Source organism: Zerene cesonia, chromosome 14 (genome assembly GCF_012273895.1).
Source record: "Zerene cesonia ecotype Mississippi chromosome 14, Zerene_cesonia_1.1, whole genome shotgun sequence".
NCBI classification, from domain to species: Eukaryota; Metazoa; Arthropoda; class Insecta; order Lepidoptera; family Pieridae; genus Zerene; species Zerene cesonia.
Genome location: NC_052115.1, coordinates 6,202,436 through 6,216,325, shown reverse-complemented (window position 1 = coordinate 6,216,325; position 13,890 = coordinate 6,202,436). Strand labels below are relative to the sequence as shown.

The window sequence follows — 13,890 nt, the reverse complement described above, 5'->3', positions numbered from 1 at the left end:
TGATAAATCATAACTTGAAAATTAATAAATAACCATTTAGAGAAATAACAAAATAATATTACTTATGACATATTTTATAGGACGGAATGTCTTTAAATATTATGTTTAATTCTTTATCGACGCGAAAAATACATTTCATCTTATAAATATTAACTTAAAGCTTCTCTACATATTATTGCTATTATAGTCTACAGTATTTTGTTATCTGTGTTATTGCCTAGTGTGTTAGGTATTAAACTGTAGATTTCGTAGCATTTCGTAACCAGACGTAGCCGTAGATGTCTACGCTTTCTTAACTTTATGGAAAAGTTGAAATAAAGATGTAATTATGTGATATAATCGCGTCAAAAATTATATAATTAAAGACAAACAATCACAAACAATTTCACATTTTTAATGTTGATAATAATATATCTATTAAGTAATCTTTACCAATAAATACAACTTGAGTGTCTGTTAGCAATATTGAAATAATTTTTGACTAAATACATATGTATACACGGTACATGTACCAAAAAACATTTTTACAATTGTTGTCTGTCTTTCTGACTGTTTGTTAGTTCTTGCTAATCCATGGACCGATTTAAACGGGACCTTTCTAGCAGACAGCAGAAGTAACAAGGAGTAATTTTAGTTACTTTTATTCCGACCTTCCCACGGGAACATAAAGATTATATTTCAAGGGTGAAACTGCGGGATGCAGCTAGTAGATATTTAAATTTAATACAACTAAACGGACATTAAGCATCGCATTTAAAACCATATAATATATATAAACATATTTACAAGATTCAGAATGCGTTATCTTACCAACCCGAAGAAATGACGACGCATATTATAATATAGTATCCTGTAATTCAACAGTAAGGAAAGATTTTAAGATAATCATGCGTGTATGTAGTATGGAAGTCGAGCATGCTTCCACAAGGCACCATACCTCCACAGAAGATCCTGGTGCATACGTTGCTACTGCGTTTCGTTCTGCGAGTGGGGGAGCCGGAGGCCCTTTATCTTATATTATTTTCCTTACCAGTCGTTTTCTTTATTCCCTCCATCATCCTTATCCTTTTTGCAGTAAAGGGCGTATAGCCATGTCCTTTCAATAGCACATGAAAAAAAATTAATAAAATAACATTAACAAATTTAAGGACCTTGATTGGAGTTTGGTTATGTATATTATTTCACGATAAAAATTAAAGTGCGTACAATTTCAACTGACTTCGCCATACGACTTGTTTGTCAACAATATCGTAGGTAAATTAATTTTTCTTTAAAACCGGCAAATAAATTTTTCTTCGTAATTTAAAATTACAATTTCTTTTTGTTGTCAGTGGCCAGTTCTAAAATATTGCATACACGTCTATCAAAACGAGCATAATAAAATTCGTCATCATCATCATCATCATCAGCCCATATATATGTTTCCACTGCTGGGACACAGGCCTCTCATGAGGATTCAGGCCATAATCCACCACGCGAAGTGCAGGTTGGCAGATGTCACATGTCGTAGGGTATAATTCTTATTCTTGTATAATTCATACTCATGAGTTATGGAATTTAAAAAACGAACAAAAAAATGTTTTTAAACTTATATTTTAAAAATAACAATACATATCCTCCTGTGATATCATGTGTAAAATTCCAAATCTAGATGGAGAATCGCTATTTTAATTAATTGGATGCCTATATTAATGCCTATGTCACGAAAGCTCATTTTTATGATAGTCATCGTCGGCAAAGGAGCTGGTGGATTGCCTGATGGTAAGCGCTACCACCGCCCATGAACATTTGGAGAATAAATGGATTGCCGACTTCAAATTGGAAAGGGATGTAGAAGGTATTGACGAGAGTAACAAAGGAACTGACTGGGAAGGGTGAGGAAAAGGATATGGGCCTCCGGCTCCGCTCTCACCGAACGAAACACAGCAGTATGCTATTTCACGCCAGTTTTCTTTTCGGGTGTGGTACTTCCCCGGTGCGAGCTGGCCCAATTCGTGCCGAACCGTGCACTCGCCGACTTTGATTTAAAAATAAATATCCTATCAATCGACAAAAAAAAAACAATATCCCTCTTGTGATCCTCCTTGTGTGCGCACCTTTATTATAGCAGCTATTATTCATAACAGCAGTATAGGTACATTACAGTCTACATGTATATGTTAGAAAAGGTAAATTTAAAATACAAAATGCATACATCATATCCGATTAACAAGCAGTTGCATATTAGGTGACAGCCTCGTTCTAAATACTAACTGGAATGCAACAGGATCGTCCAGGATTAATTAATATAACACATAAAATCGACCTCAAATACAAACAATTGTGACATCCGATGCAATTTATCATTGTAGTCGTATCTATTACAAAGTCGTTACGCGGAAAAACTGTAAATTAATATTATGAAACCACAATTTTTTTTATAATGGTACTTAAAAAACATAATCTAATAAATGTGTAAAACAAAACATGAAATGTTTGATATAAACTTTAAAGAAATCATCAAAACTTTATATAAATATTAACTCTTTTCCAAATGAGAGCCTCGAGCTGAATAAGTAATTTTATAGTAAAAACTAGCTGCGACCCGCGGTTACACCTGCGTAAGTCCGTATCCCCTAAGAATATCGGGATGAAAAGTTGCCTATATGTTATTCCAGTTGTCCAGCTGTTTACGTGCCAAATTTCATTGCAATCGGTTCAGTAGTTTTTGCGTGAAAGAGTAACAAAACACACACACATCCTTACAAACTTTCGCATTTATAATATTAGTAGGATTAGTAGGATAGGATAGGATTGACACCGCGTCAAATGAGATTACTAAGGATGATTCACATTAATACTGAAGATTTTAATTCATTAGATATAATATCATTCAAATAAAATTATACATGCTTTTTAGCTTATATTTCAGCTACAGTACAGTAACATATTACCTATATGATTTCTATTGCCATTAAAAAAAAGAAGTAAAAGTCAGACACATCAACTGTCACTATAATGTTTGTAAAATCTTATAACAAACTATAAACAAACATTAGTTAGGTGTTTAAATACTATTTTAATAATAATTGTAAATAAAAATTTAAAGTTTAATGGATTTAGGTAGATGTAGGTTATGTTTACAAGATGTTGAAGGTAACAATGGAAGAAGTTTATTTGAAACATTTGAAAATGATACTGTGATATTAAGTGTTAAAGTTGCGACGTTAACAAAAATTGAAGTAAGTACCTATCTATCTAATATTAATTACAATTAATCAAATTCCTATTCTTTAAATACATCTAGTATTTAAAGAACAGGAATTTGATTAATTGTAATCAATGACGCCTTCTGCTTATAACGTTAAACTGTATTCTTAAGTTTTAATTATGTAATTTAGTTTATTGGAATGAAATAAGAATATCCCTTATTTTACTTATCTACAAAAATTTCATCTTGTTACAGATACATCCTGATGATGGATTTCCAAAAAATATTTGTAACACTTGTTTTAAAAAATTTTATAATTGCATAGAATTTATTAAATTATGCCAACAATCAGATTTAAAACTCAGAAGCTTGAAACTTGAAAGTGATGATGAATTATATATAGATTTAGATGTAAGGGAAGATAATGTGAATACTAAATGTGAAATTATAACAAATGATGAATTAATTAATACGCAATCTGTGAAATCAAGAAAGCAACAATGTTTTACTTGTGGAAAAGTTATGTCGTCTAGGTAATCCATTCTATGTTCACTCTGTGCTGAATGTACTCCTAAATTAATAAATACAAAGAAGTACTATGAATAATCATGGACTGAGTAGTTCTACTTCTTGACTTTCATATTTATTTTAGTAATTGCTCGACTGTGGACATTCAGTGCAACTGATATATGTTTTTCTTCATGTTTGGTAGAAAATTATCATTTGGTCCCATTTTAGAATTTGGAATGATACCTACCCGATTTTTGGACTTCTTTTTGCAAGTAATTTTTTTTTTTGTTAGGTATCGCCTCAAAACACATTTAGTCACTCACACAGGTGAGAGGCCATTCTCGTGCTCCCAGTGTGGAAAGAAGTTCTCACTTGCACAGACTCTTAATGTGCATATGAGGATTCATACGGTAAAATATAATAACCACTTTCTTAGGAAGCACTCTTTTATCTATTTTGATATTTTAATAATTGAATATTTTTCAAATTGAAGAAGGTAATTTTTTTCTACGAAATAGAAATTTCTACTTTCACTATTTTTGTTATTATTAGAACTCCACATGCAACATTGTTTGTAAAAGAGGAGACATAATTTATTTTTTAAGAAGTGAAGGAAATTGTATAGTCATCATTATAAAAATAACATGCTGTTTCAGGGAGAAAAGCCATTCCAATGTTCAATTTGTGGCAACAAGTTTGCACATTCTGCAGGATTGATAGCTCACAAACGAAAGCACACTGGTCAACTGCCATATCCATGTAAACTGTGTCCAAGACAATTCAGGACTGCGGGACATCTGCAGTATCACGTCCGGTAATTATGTTTTAAGATTATTTATGAACTACTTAAACATCCTACTAATATTATAAATACGAAAGTTTGTAAGGATGTGTATGTGTTTGTTACACTTTCATAAGCATAAGCTACTGAAACGATTGCAATGAAATTCGGTCTGTAGATAGCTGGACAACTGGAATAACATATAGGCAACTTTTTATCCCGATATTCCTACGGGATACGGACTTACGCGGCTGCAACCGCGGGGCGCAGCTAGCAATCTATATAGGAAGCTAAAATGGTCATTGATCTACTGTTATCCCTACACATATTTTAATCTTTATTTTTCCTTTCAGGAGACATACGGGTCAAAAGAATTTCGATTGTGACACTTGTGGCAGGGCGTTTATCACCCGCCACGATTTGAAACAACACTTAGTAACACATTCCAGTGAAAAGCGACTTGTATGCTGTGTTTGTGGCTTACGACTAAGCCGAGCTTCGAATTTGAAGCGACATATTAGACTCGCACACAACGGTGACGACACCCTTGATAAGTCGAAATTAATATCAACAAATACTATCGGTAATGAAATTTTAGGTAAAATATAGTAACTATGAGGGTTGCCAACTTTACTGTTATTAATAAAAAAACAGAAATAAATATACTGTAGAACAAAAAACAGTCTGCAAGATACTGTTTTCAGTATCAAAGTGCTTTACAATATAAGTGATAGATATAGACGTACTTACAAATTTATTTATATTTAGTCAGAGGGCGCCCAATGCAGCAAGGCCATATATAAAAATAACATAGATAAAATTCTGTTAATATTTCAAAAATGCTGTTTACATATTAAACAAAAGTTGGTAACCTATCCATAAAAACATAGTTATTAAGAATTTCAAGCACTCAACAAACCTCTTAAATATTAATATAAAGTTTTCTTAAAATTGTAAAAGTCTTTAATTTATAAAAAATGCCCTTCTCAAAAGGAAAATAATGAACACGTCTTTGTCATCCTTTTAGTCGTACTTCCTATTATCCTATCCTACTAATATTATAAATCCTACTTTCTTTCATCTGATCTAATATTATAAATGCTAATATTATAAAAGTTTGTGAGGATCTGTTTTTGTTTGTTACTCTATACACAAAAACTACTTGACCGATTGCAATGAAATTTGGTAAGTAGATAGCTGGACAACTTGAATAACACAGGCAACTTTTTATTCTAATATTCCTACGGGATACGGACTTACGCGGGTGAAAACGCGGGGCGCAGCTAGTAAGACATAAATTTGAAAAATTAAAAGCATGAGATATTAACAAAATATTACCACATACGTGCATACACGAAATTTAATTTATATTTAATCAAAGTAAAAATATTCTATTCATTTTATTAAGTTAAAAATATATTCATTGCCTATAGATATTGCAAATTTTATATTACGATTAAATACTTGATTTTAAATCTGCACATTGCAATTGTATTTTAATTTATCAAAGTGCAAAATATATATTTGATTGTACATTATCAATATTAACAATAGATCATAAACCGTTTATACCGGTAAATTTTTTATTCACATCCCGAATACAAATTGGCAGTTGGCATTACTGACGTTAAAGTTATTCGAATTTCGAAATTCATAACGTATCTTTTGTTGCTCGTGCGCTCTCGAAGTTTTCTTTGTGCGTTCTTTCGAGATTATTGTGCATAAAGTGAATTCAATCATCAAAACTTTATTAGAAATTAAAAATATTACTGCGTTTTTACTTAAACCTGTGAAAAGTGTTATTTTATCTCTCAAAACATACCAATAACGGCTTAAATAGTTGTCAATATGTCACGAGACATCTATTATTCAGAAAAATATTACGATGAAGAACATGAATACAGGTATTTATATGAAACTAGCTTTGAGCCTGCGACTTCGCCCGCGTAACCGTCTTTTAGTATTATTATTTTCATTTATAGTAGTTTTATTTTATTTAGTTTTGGTTCAGACAAGATATTCGTTAAAATTTTTGTTCTTAAGTTATAAGTTCTTATTATTCTCTAGTAAAGTTACGATGTTTCTTTTGTTTTTCTATAGGCATGTAGTGTTACCCAAAGAAATGGTGAAACTGGTACCAAAAAATCATTTGATGTCTGAACAAGAGTGGCGTAGCATTGGTGTACAACAGAGTCAAGGATGGGTGCACTACATGACACATCAACCAGGTTTGTTATATTTATTTAACATTACGAACTGTTAACCTTATTTTGTATTTAGTATTTAAAAGTCATAGTACCTACTAAATACTTTTTCTAAAGACTAGTGAAAAGAAGGAAGTCTCCAAATAACATAAAAAATTAAAGAACAATCATATGTTATTCACATTTCTTGTATTATGCTAGTACCTCAATAAAATTAAAAGCATTACATATCCTTCCTACTAATATTATAAATGCGAAAGTTTGTAAGGATGTATGTGTTTGTTGCTCTTTCACTCAAAAACTATTGAACCGATTGCAATGAAATTTGGTACGTAGGCAGCTGTACAACTGGAATAACATATAGGCAACTTTTTATACCGATATTCCAATGGGATACGGACTTATGTATTTTTATAAACATATAAACTGGCTAACTGCAAGTTGGACTGTTATATGAAGAGTTTGATACTGATGTTTCAAAAAAAAAATGTGTTGTAATATATTGTTTCTTTGGTAAGGGTAAGGTTTCCTTAAATGTTAATTGTGTTCTGTATAACTTTTTACTACTTAGTACTTAATACTACTAGTACTTGTTGTAATTGTGACAAAAAATTACACCTGTAAATCATTTTCTATGGTCCAGCTGCCATGGTTTATTAGTTACAGCTGGATGACAGACTGATGGACAAGTCAGTATTTAGAAATGGGGTCCTATTTGTATTCTTTCAGTTCAGAACACAAAAAAAATAATAGTACAACAGCAAAAAATGAGAATTTGTTATGGAATTGACAAATTCATTATTTATTATTACTCTTTGCTATCATTAAAATATACACTTTTTCTTTTCAGAACCACATATTTTATTGTTCCGAAGAAAAAAGACAACATCACTAAAAAAGTGAAGGGATTATAAATGTTATGTGTATTTAAGTTGTAATTGTACAGTTCTGTCATGAAATGTAGATGTAATATTAGTTAAGGGTTGCTTATAACAAACTCCACATAATTATTTCATGTTGATTATGAAATATATAGGTCCATGTTTGTGCCATGACAGAACTTGAGTTCCTGTTTACTTGTGATAGTTACAAATTTATGTATACTGTGTCTAAAAGATGAACTAATCATTTTAACACTCCCACCAATAATTATCATGAAAGAAGCCCACCTTAATATTATAGCTGATGTATGTAATTATTTTTATAGCTAATGCTGGTAACATGTAAATAAAAGAAATAAATTGGCCTCAAACCTCTACGTCCATTTTAATATGATATTTAAATAACAGTGAGATATTGTCTACAAATTTTTAATGTATCGATTCAAGAAAATTTAAAAACAAGTTAACCATGTGATGTGCAACATTTGTATTTTAATTAAGATATTTCTCATTTGGCATTGTTTAACAGCTCTTTGTCAAAAATAATCAAAAATAAAAAATTACATTATGTTTGTTATGAGCAATGATGATGATCTTCATTCCATACTTTAAGATTTACTCTTAGTCATTAATTTCTAAGTTTCATTGCTTGACATAACATTTACTTTAACAGAATTGCTTTATTTTTATGATAAGAAAATTTGTGTTAAGTTTGACAAAATATTCATTTAATGTATTGCAGCTTTTAATCTATGCAGCAATCCCATGTTATAAATTGAATCAGTGATTTAATGTGATGCACAACAATGGGACCCTGTCTTTTGAAAACAAATCAAATTGGGTACAAATAAATTATTTGGTGCTATGTTTATTGTTGTTTGGCTTTATACCTTGTTTGAATAAAGGGTAGAGGGAAAGCGAACTGTCTTTTAAGCAATTTAAATTAAGAGTCATGCAGAAATAGTTTTCCTTAGCTCTGCTCTTTGTAGTTCCTTATAATAATTATTTTTATACACAAATGCCTGTGATAGGCATGAAATAGTGTGTATTCTTACTATTTCCGTAATCTATTAGAGATTTAAATCGAAAAAAAAGAAAAGATGAAAATCGAAATGTTGAAGGAAAACATTGTGAGAGAACTGGCATTTACGAAGTATGAAAAAGTATGACATGTGGTGTTTGCCAACCTGCACTTGGCCAGCATGGTATCTACCATGTACCATGTGGATGAGCCCTCAGAGGCCTCCTATATAAAAAAGTGACCCAGCAATGGGTATCAGTTGATGATGATTAAAACTGAAGTATGCAAATTAGTAAATTTTTTTAGATTTCACTTTTGACTGAAAAATTTTGAAAATGCTGAGGTTATTGTAACAGACTGTCTCACTTGATAGAAGAAAAGTTGTAGTCATATTGACATTAAAAATTTAAACAAAAAAGTGTGAAATGATTAAATAAAACAAAGCAATGTAACAATCATGTTCATCTATTTCCTCTTTTTCTTAGCATTAGGGGAGAGCGAGGGCATTTTAGCTGATTCAGGTTGTGAAAATTCTAATGTTTCTACTTTTATGTCATCTGTTGATACAGTGTCCAACAAGTCTAATCCTTGCAATTGCTCTTGTTCTAAGCTATGTAACATCTGAAAGCCAGGTTCTAGTGATGGTGTGAATGCACTGTCCAAAGCAGCAGGAAAATGTAATTCAGGCACTTCTTCGAGCTTCAGTTGTGGAGCTATATCACCAATGGCTAAGGCTTCACATTGGGCTCTTAAATCTTCACATTTTGCTTTAATTTTACTGTGATAACGAATAACACGATTCTCATAAAATTCATGTAAATTGCCTACATTTAAATCTGTTAAAACTTTTGATATGATATCTGGAAAACCTGATTTTAACCCACTTGCTTCCCTATCAGCTACAGTGCGCATTAGCTTACACATGTTAGTCAAATAGAAATCTAAAGCATCTGCAACTGCATTTAGTGCCGTATTTGTACATGTAGCGATACCAACGTGTCCAATGCCTATAGCTGCACATTGTCGTAGGGCCCTCTTGTGACTTTCAGGAGTAAATGGTAATATAACCGGACCTTTGCCGAGTGAAAAATCACAATACTCTTTTGGAAGGAAATTAATAGGAGGTACAGATACATGCTTAACTTTCACGTCGGGTTCAGGAGGAGGATTAGGCAAACTTAAAGCATCCAGTCGTGCTCCTTCAAACACCGCATTTTCAGTTTGTTCTAGTATAGCAGCCAATTGTCTTGCGTAAGCGTGCAGTTGAATGGTATGTGTAATTAAATTTTGCTTTGGTAATTCAATCGGCGATGATTTTACAGTTATTGGTATTTCGGGTATATTTTGCATGCCTAGTTCTATGATTGGATTGAAGTTTACACTTTGCAAAACCGTTTCATCCGGTTCAGGCTCTTCAAATTCTCCCCAAAGCATTCTGTTCGACATAATTTTTTTTCTTATGAAAATTAATCGAATACGCTGAAAAGGTTCTACTTCTTTTTTTGTTTATTTATTAGTTTAGACTTGCCTAGAGCCTTCAAATTTGACACAATTCGTCCATCACTTGTGACATAACTTTTTTTATTCTTTGTGATAAGAACACTGGTCTATTTGCCAATTTTATATGTTTAAAAGGAAAATGTCCTTAGAATATTTGGATTATTTATTCCTTTGTCAGTAGAATAACTTATGCCTCGGCTCCTTTACAAAACTGCAGCAGTCTTCACTTGTGTTGCGAATATTTATTAAAACGAATTATATAACTTAGAAGTTCTAGGTCAGTGATATAACGGACGTTGGATTTTTCGGTCATAGCAATATGTCAAGTGAATACAGCTAATAATCTTTTTCGGATTACGCAAAATCTTGCTTGGTACTAATTTTCGTATATTATAATAATAATTATAATTATTGCCCAGTTAAAAATAATGTATGAATTTAATACAATTAGGCAAAGCAAACAAAAACGGAACCGGCCTCGGATCGATCAGCGATGTAGTCGTGTGACGTGTGATATGTTTACATTTAGTGCCTGTAGACTGTAGAGTGTAGAGGGTAGTGTAGTAACTACCACACCACAGATATAGATCATATTAAATACTATTTTTTTAAGTTTAATTTAATTTACGTAAAATGTCTCTTAAACTTTATCATTATCCATTAAGTGCTCCTTCTCGAGCAGCACTTTTAGCAATTAAAAACATCGGTATACCAGTTGAAGTAATAGTTATTGATTTGATGAAAAAAGAGCAATTAAGTGAAAGTTTTACTAAAATTAATCCTCAACATTGCGTGCCTACAATTGTTGACGAAGATGGTTTCGTGCTATGGGAAAGTAAAGCTATTGCCTGCTATTTAGTTGAAAAATATGAAAAGTATGAATTGTACCCAAAAGACCTAAAACGCCGGGCGATCGTCAACCAAAGGCTTTATTATGAGTGTTCAATGCTGTATCCACGTATGAGAGCTATAAATGTACGTAAATATATAATCATCAATATTCACTAAAAGTACTGGTTAAATAGAAAAATATGTATTTATTTTAATGTCTGTTTTATTACAGTATCCAATACTTTTCCAAGGAGTAAAAGAAATCAAACAATCCTTAAAGGACGACCTTAATTCTCAAATGGTCTTTTTAGAACAATATTTGAGTAAGAGCAAATGGGTGGCTGGGGACAATCTAACTATTGCAGATACTGCTATCCTTGCATCTATTTCGACTATGGTGGTAAGATCATGTTTCGAATTCAACCTCTTAATTCGAATTTCAAATTGTACAATGAACCACAACATTATTATTTTCTTACTTAATTTGTTATTAATTACTTCTTTACTGACTGAAGTCTTTTAACTATGAATGTATATTATCTTTCCTATTTTATGTATTTTTCTTTTGATTATTATATTTTTTGATTACAGGAGGTAGGTTGGGATATGATGGAATATCCTAATATTCTTCGGTGGTTAAAAGATTGCGAGTCAATCCCAGGGTATTCTGAAAATTTGGAAGGTGCTAAGATGTTTGGAGCTGCTGTTAAGAAAAACTTGAATCAATAATCAATATTTATTTCTTATTCATATGCATATATTTTATGTTACATTTTATAAATAAAAAAAAATATATTTTTACAATCTTATCTATGAAATTTTAACACTAATTGGTTCTCATTTTTTACTCGCCTCTTGATTATAAGTTCTGATTTATAACCTTTATTTGACATGATTTCTACAACTTCTTCTGGAATGTTTTCTTCAATCAGTAGGAGATAAAATACACCAGCATCACTCAATATCTTTGGTATCATATCCAACAATTTATCAGTGACTTCTCTACCCTTAAGGCCACCAGCCCAGCTGGCTTCAATACCATTACTATTGCATTCCTCTGATTCTGTTACTACATAAGGAGGGTTGAAAATAACTACATCAAACTGTTTATCAAGAAAACATGTTGCGAAACACATATTCACACATTCTAACAATACTTTATTATATATAGCTGTGTTCTTTGTCATGAGACAAGCTTTGAAATTTATATCTGTACTAAAATATAGAGAATCGTGTAATGCCATGCCCAAAGCAGTTATAACAACACCGCTTCCAGAACCAATTTCCAAACAATACAAAGGTTTCATTTGCTTCAAGAATGTGAGTTCCTTTTCCAGTGCATCAATAAGTAAGAAGCTGTCTTCGGCTGGTTCGTAAACATGTTCAAAGTCACCCTTGTTTATATGATTTTGATAAGGGGTCTCCATTGCATTAATTTATGCTCCCTTGGCTGGTGACCACACTGCTTGTACTCTGTTCTGGTTCACTGATAGTCTCGGGCACTGTACGGACAGTCTTTTCTTTGTTTATCATTTGTCTTATCTCATTCAGTCTATCCTGAAAATAAAATATTTGTTTAGAAGATATTTGGTTGTTATATTTTGATAATATATTGTTATCAAAGATTTTCTTCAAACATACATGTGAGAATTAAGTGGATTAATTTGAAGGTAAACTAGTAACCTGTTGAATATCATTTAATAGTAAATAGAATATAAGTCACATCATTTTAATAAATAAATTCTTTCATTGTCTTTTTTCTAAATAAGAGATGACTGTTTTTATGTAAATACTAGATGACCCGGCAAACGCTGTTTTGTGTTACTCTTATAATTTTAGGGTATAAAAAATAGATGTTGCCCGATTCTCAGACACACTCAATATGCACACAAAATTTCACAAGAATCGGTGGAGGCATTTTGGAGGAGGTTGGTAACTAAAATTGTGACATGGGAATTTTATATATATGTGAAGAGCTGTTATCTATACTCTTATTAAGTGCATAAAATGTATGATAAAAGAGATGGCACTACTTAGTTGTTAAAAAGTTTTACCTGTGACGCTTGTAGTACATTTAGAACAACAGTTACTTTATGCTTGCAAGCAATTAGTTTTTTCACATAAGGATCTAAGTCTGGGTGATTGTTCAAAGCCTCTTGAACTCTTTGCAACTCTTCATTTAAAGAATCTATCCGTTGTTTCAGTTCTAACTGACATATCCTGCAGACAAAATAATGATATAGGCAACAGAATTATATTATGCCATTATATTCATGTTTTTAACATAAAAAAGTTTTGATATTAAATAATAAAAAGGGATGGTTATTATGTTCTCTAACGAACGTCTGCTATAACAAAAATGAACGACGTTACGAAAATATATTTTTGTATAGTAACCTTGTAGCCCTAACTCTATCGTCGAGTTGATCAACTTTGGGTTTAAAAACACCAAGTAAGCCTTCAGCTAGAGTATCTCTCGTAGGATTATCGCATAAGTTACCAGTGTTCTCGTCGGCGGATGTCGTAGTGCTTTCAGTGTCATCCATTTGTATGCTTTATTTCGTACCTATTGATCTATAGTTTACACAAAACACTGATGGACTTAATTCGAGTCGTCGTTAAAATAATATTGAGATTTATTTATTTTGTTTTTTATTTTTTCGAATTATAACAAAAAGAATCCTGAAAGAGGAATAAGTGACACAAATTTAAGAACTAGTCTATGTGATGAAATTTGACAGTTTTTCATTTTTACACTTGTATTTGACAAATGACAATGACGACCGAATTGACATACCATGCTAAAATGATAGGAAGATAGTAGATACGTATATACAAGTATAATCTATGGTAGATACAATCGAGCGAAAACACGGAATATAAAACACAAGAGGAAAGAAAGAGTGAGCGTGACACGCGTGCCATAGCTAGGTCCACAGATTATACACTTATATACTTGGTTAAGTCTATCA

General features: G+C 31.7%; 6 protein-coding genes across 6 annotated transcripts; 3 read left to right on the top strand and 3 right to left on the bottom strand.

The window, feature by feature from the left end:
• The first annotated feature begins 3,009 nt into the window (after positions 1 to 3,009).
• On the top strand, positions 3,010 to 5,435 carry LOC119831771 (gastrula zinc finger protein XlCGF8.2DB). Its single transcript, XM_038355271.1, has 5 exons — positions 3,010 to 3,221; positions 3,446 to 3,723; positions 3,993 to 4,110; positions 4,357 to 4,514; positions 4,835 to 5,435. Exons 1-5 carry the CDS (start codon positions 3,093 to 3,095, stop codon positions 5,088 to 5,090), a joined length of 939 nt encoding a protein of 312 aa, XP_038211199.1. The 5' UTR covers positions 3,010 to 3,092; the 3' UTR covers positions 5,091 to 5,435.
• Positions 5,436 to 6,119: 684 nt separating this feature from the next.
• LOC119832030 (cyclin-dependent kinases regulatory subunit) lies at positions 6,120 to 7,909 on the top strand. Its single transcript, XM_038355616.1, has 3 exons — positions 6,120 to 6,385; positions 6,582 to 6,709; positions 7,536 to 7,909. Exons 1-3 carry the CDS (start codon positions 6,330 to 6,332, stop codon positions 7,586 to 7,588), a joined length of 237 nt encoding a protein of 78 aa, XP_038211544.1. The 5' UTR covers positions 6,120 to 6,329; the 3' UTR covers positions 7,589 to 7,909.
• Positions 7,910 to 9,034: 1,125 nt separating this feature from the next.
• LOC119831688 lies at positions 9,035 to 10,167 on the bottom strand. The gene has a single exon (XM_038355144.1). The coding sequence runs from the start codon at positions 10,031 to 10,033 to the stop codon at positions 9,053 to 9,055; it is 981 nt and encodes a 326-aa protein (XP_038211072.1). The 5' UTR covers positions 10,034 to 10,167; the 3' UTR covers positions 9,035 to 9,052.
• Positions 10,168 to 10,614: 447 nt separating this feature from the next.
• On the top strand, positions 10,615 to 11,690 carry LOC119831661 (glutathione S-transferase 1-like). Its single transcript, XM_038355107.1, has 3 exons — positions 10,615 to 11,062; positions 11,151 to 11,318; positions 11,510 to 11,690. Exons 1-3 carry the CDS (start codon positions 10,721 to 10,723, stop codon positions 11,645 to 11,647), a joined length of 648 nt encoding a protein of 215 aa, XP_038211035.1. The 5' UTR covers positions 10,615 to 10,720; the 3' UTR covers positions 11,648 to 11,690.
• LOC119831662 (methyltransferase N6AMT1) lies at positions 11,619 to 12,384 on the bottom strand. The gene has a single exon (XM_038355108.1). The coding sequence runs from the start codon at positions 12,343 to 12,345 to the stop codon at positions 11,725 to 11,727; it is 621 nt and encodes a 206-aa protein (XP_038211036.1). The 5' UTR covers positions 12,346 to 12,384; the 3' UTR covers positions 11,619 to 11,724.
• On the bottom strand, positions 12,312 to 13,682 carry LOC119831663 (SNAPIN protein homolog). The gene is made up of 3 exons (XM_038355109.1): positions 13,316 to 13,682; positions 12,973 to 13,138; positions 12,312 to 12,475 (listed from the first exon to the last, which is right to left on the bottom strand). Exons 1-3 carry the CDS (start codon positions 13,462 to 13,464, stop codon positions 12,350 to 12,352), a joined length of 441 nt encoding a protein of 146 aa, XP_038211037.1. The 5' UTR covers positions 13,465 to 13,682; the 3' UTR covers positions 12,312 to 12,349.
• Between the last annotated feature and the right edge of the window lie 208 nt (positions 13,683 to 13,890).

Bases quoted from the DNA above. Each gene is read 5' to 3' on its own strand.
- LOC119831771 (XM_038355271.1), top strand. From the start codon at position 3,093: ATGGATTTAGGTAGATGTAGGTTATGTTTACAAGATGTTGAAGGTAAC. The intron at 3,724-3,992 runs GTAATCCATTCT...TTTTTTTGTTAG, and splicing joins GGAAAAGTTATGTCGTCTAG to GTATCGCCTCAAAACACATT. The intron at 4,111-4,356 runs GTAAAATATAAT...ATGCTGTTTCAG, and splicing joins TGCATATGAGGATTCATACG to GGAGAAAAGCCATTCCAATG.
- LOC119832030 (XM_038355616.1), top strand. From the start codon at position 6,330: ATGTCACGAGACATCTATTATTCAGAAAAATATTACGATGAAGAACAT. The intron at 6,386-6,581 runs GTATTTATATGA...GTTTTTCTATAG, and splicing joins GATGAAGAACATGAATACAG to GCATGTAGTGTTACCCAAAG. The intron at 6,710-7,535 runs GTTTGTTATATT...TTTTCTTTTCAG, and splicing joins CTACATGACACATCAACCAG to AACCACATATTTTATTGTTC.
- LOC119831688 (XM_038355144.1), bottom strand. From the start codon at position 10,033: ATGTCGAACAGAATGCTTTGGGGAGAATTTGAAGAGCCTGAACCGGAT.
- LOC119831661 (XM_038355107.1), top strand. From the start codon at position 10,721: ATGTCTCTTAAACTTTATCATTATCCATTAAGTGCTCCTTCTCGAGCA. The intron at 11,063-11,150 runs GTACGTAAATAT...GTTTTATTACAG, and splicing joins CACGTATGAGAGCTATAAAT to TATCCAATACTTTTCCAAGG. The intron at 11,319-11,509 runs GTAAGATCATGT...TTTTGATTACAG, and splicing joins CATCTATTTCGACTATGGTG to GAGGTAGGTTGGGATATGAT.
- LOC119831662 (XM_038355108.1), bottom strand. From the start codon at position 12,345: ATGGAGACCCCTTATCAAAATCATATAAACAAGGGTGACTTTGAACAT.
- LOC119831663 (XM_038355109.1), bottom strand. From the start codon at position 13,464: ATGGATGACACTGAAAGCACTACGACATCCGCCGACGAGAACACTGGT. The intron at 13,139-13,315 runs GTTACTATACAA...TTTTGTCTGCAG, and splicing joins GATAGAGTTAGGGCTACAAG to GATATGTCAGTTAGAACTGA. The intron at 12,476-12,972 runs GTAAAACTTTTT...TTTTATTTTCAG, and splicing joins ATGTACTACAAGCGTCACAG to GATAGACTGAATGAGATAAG.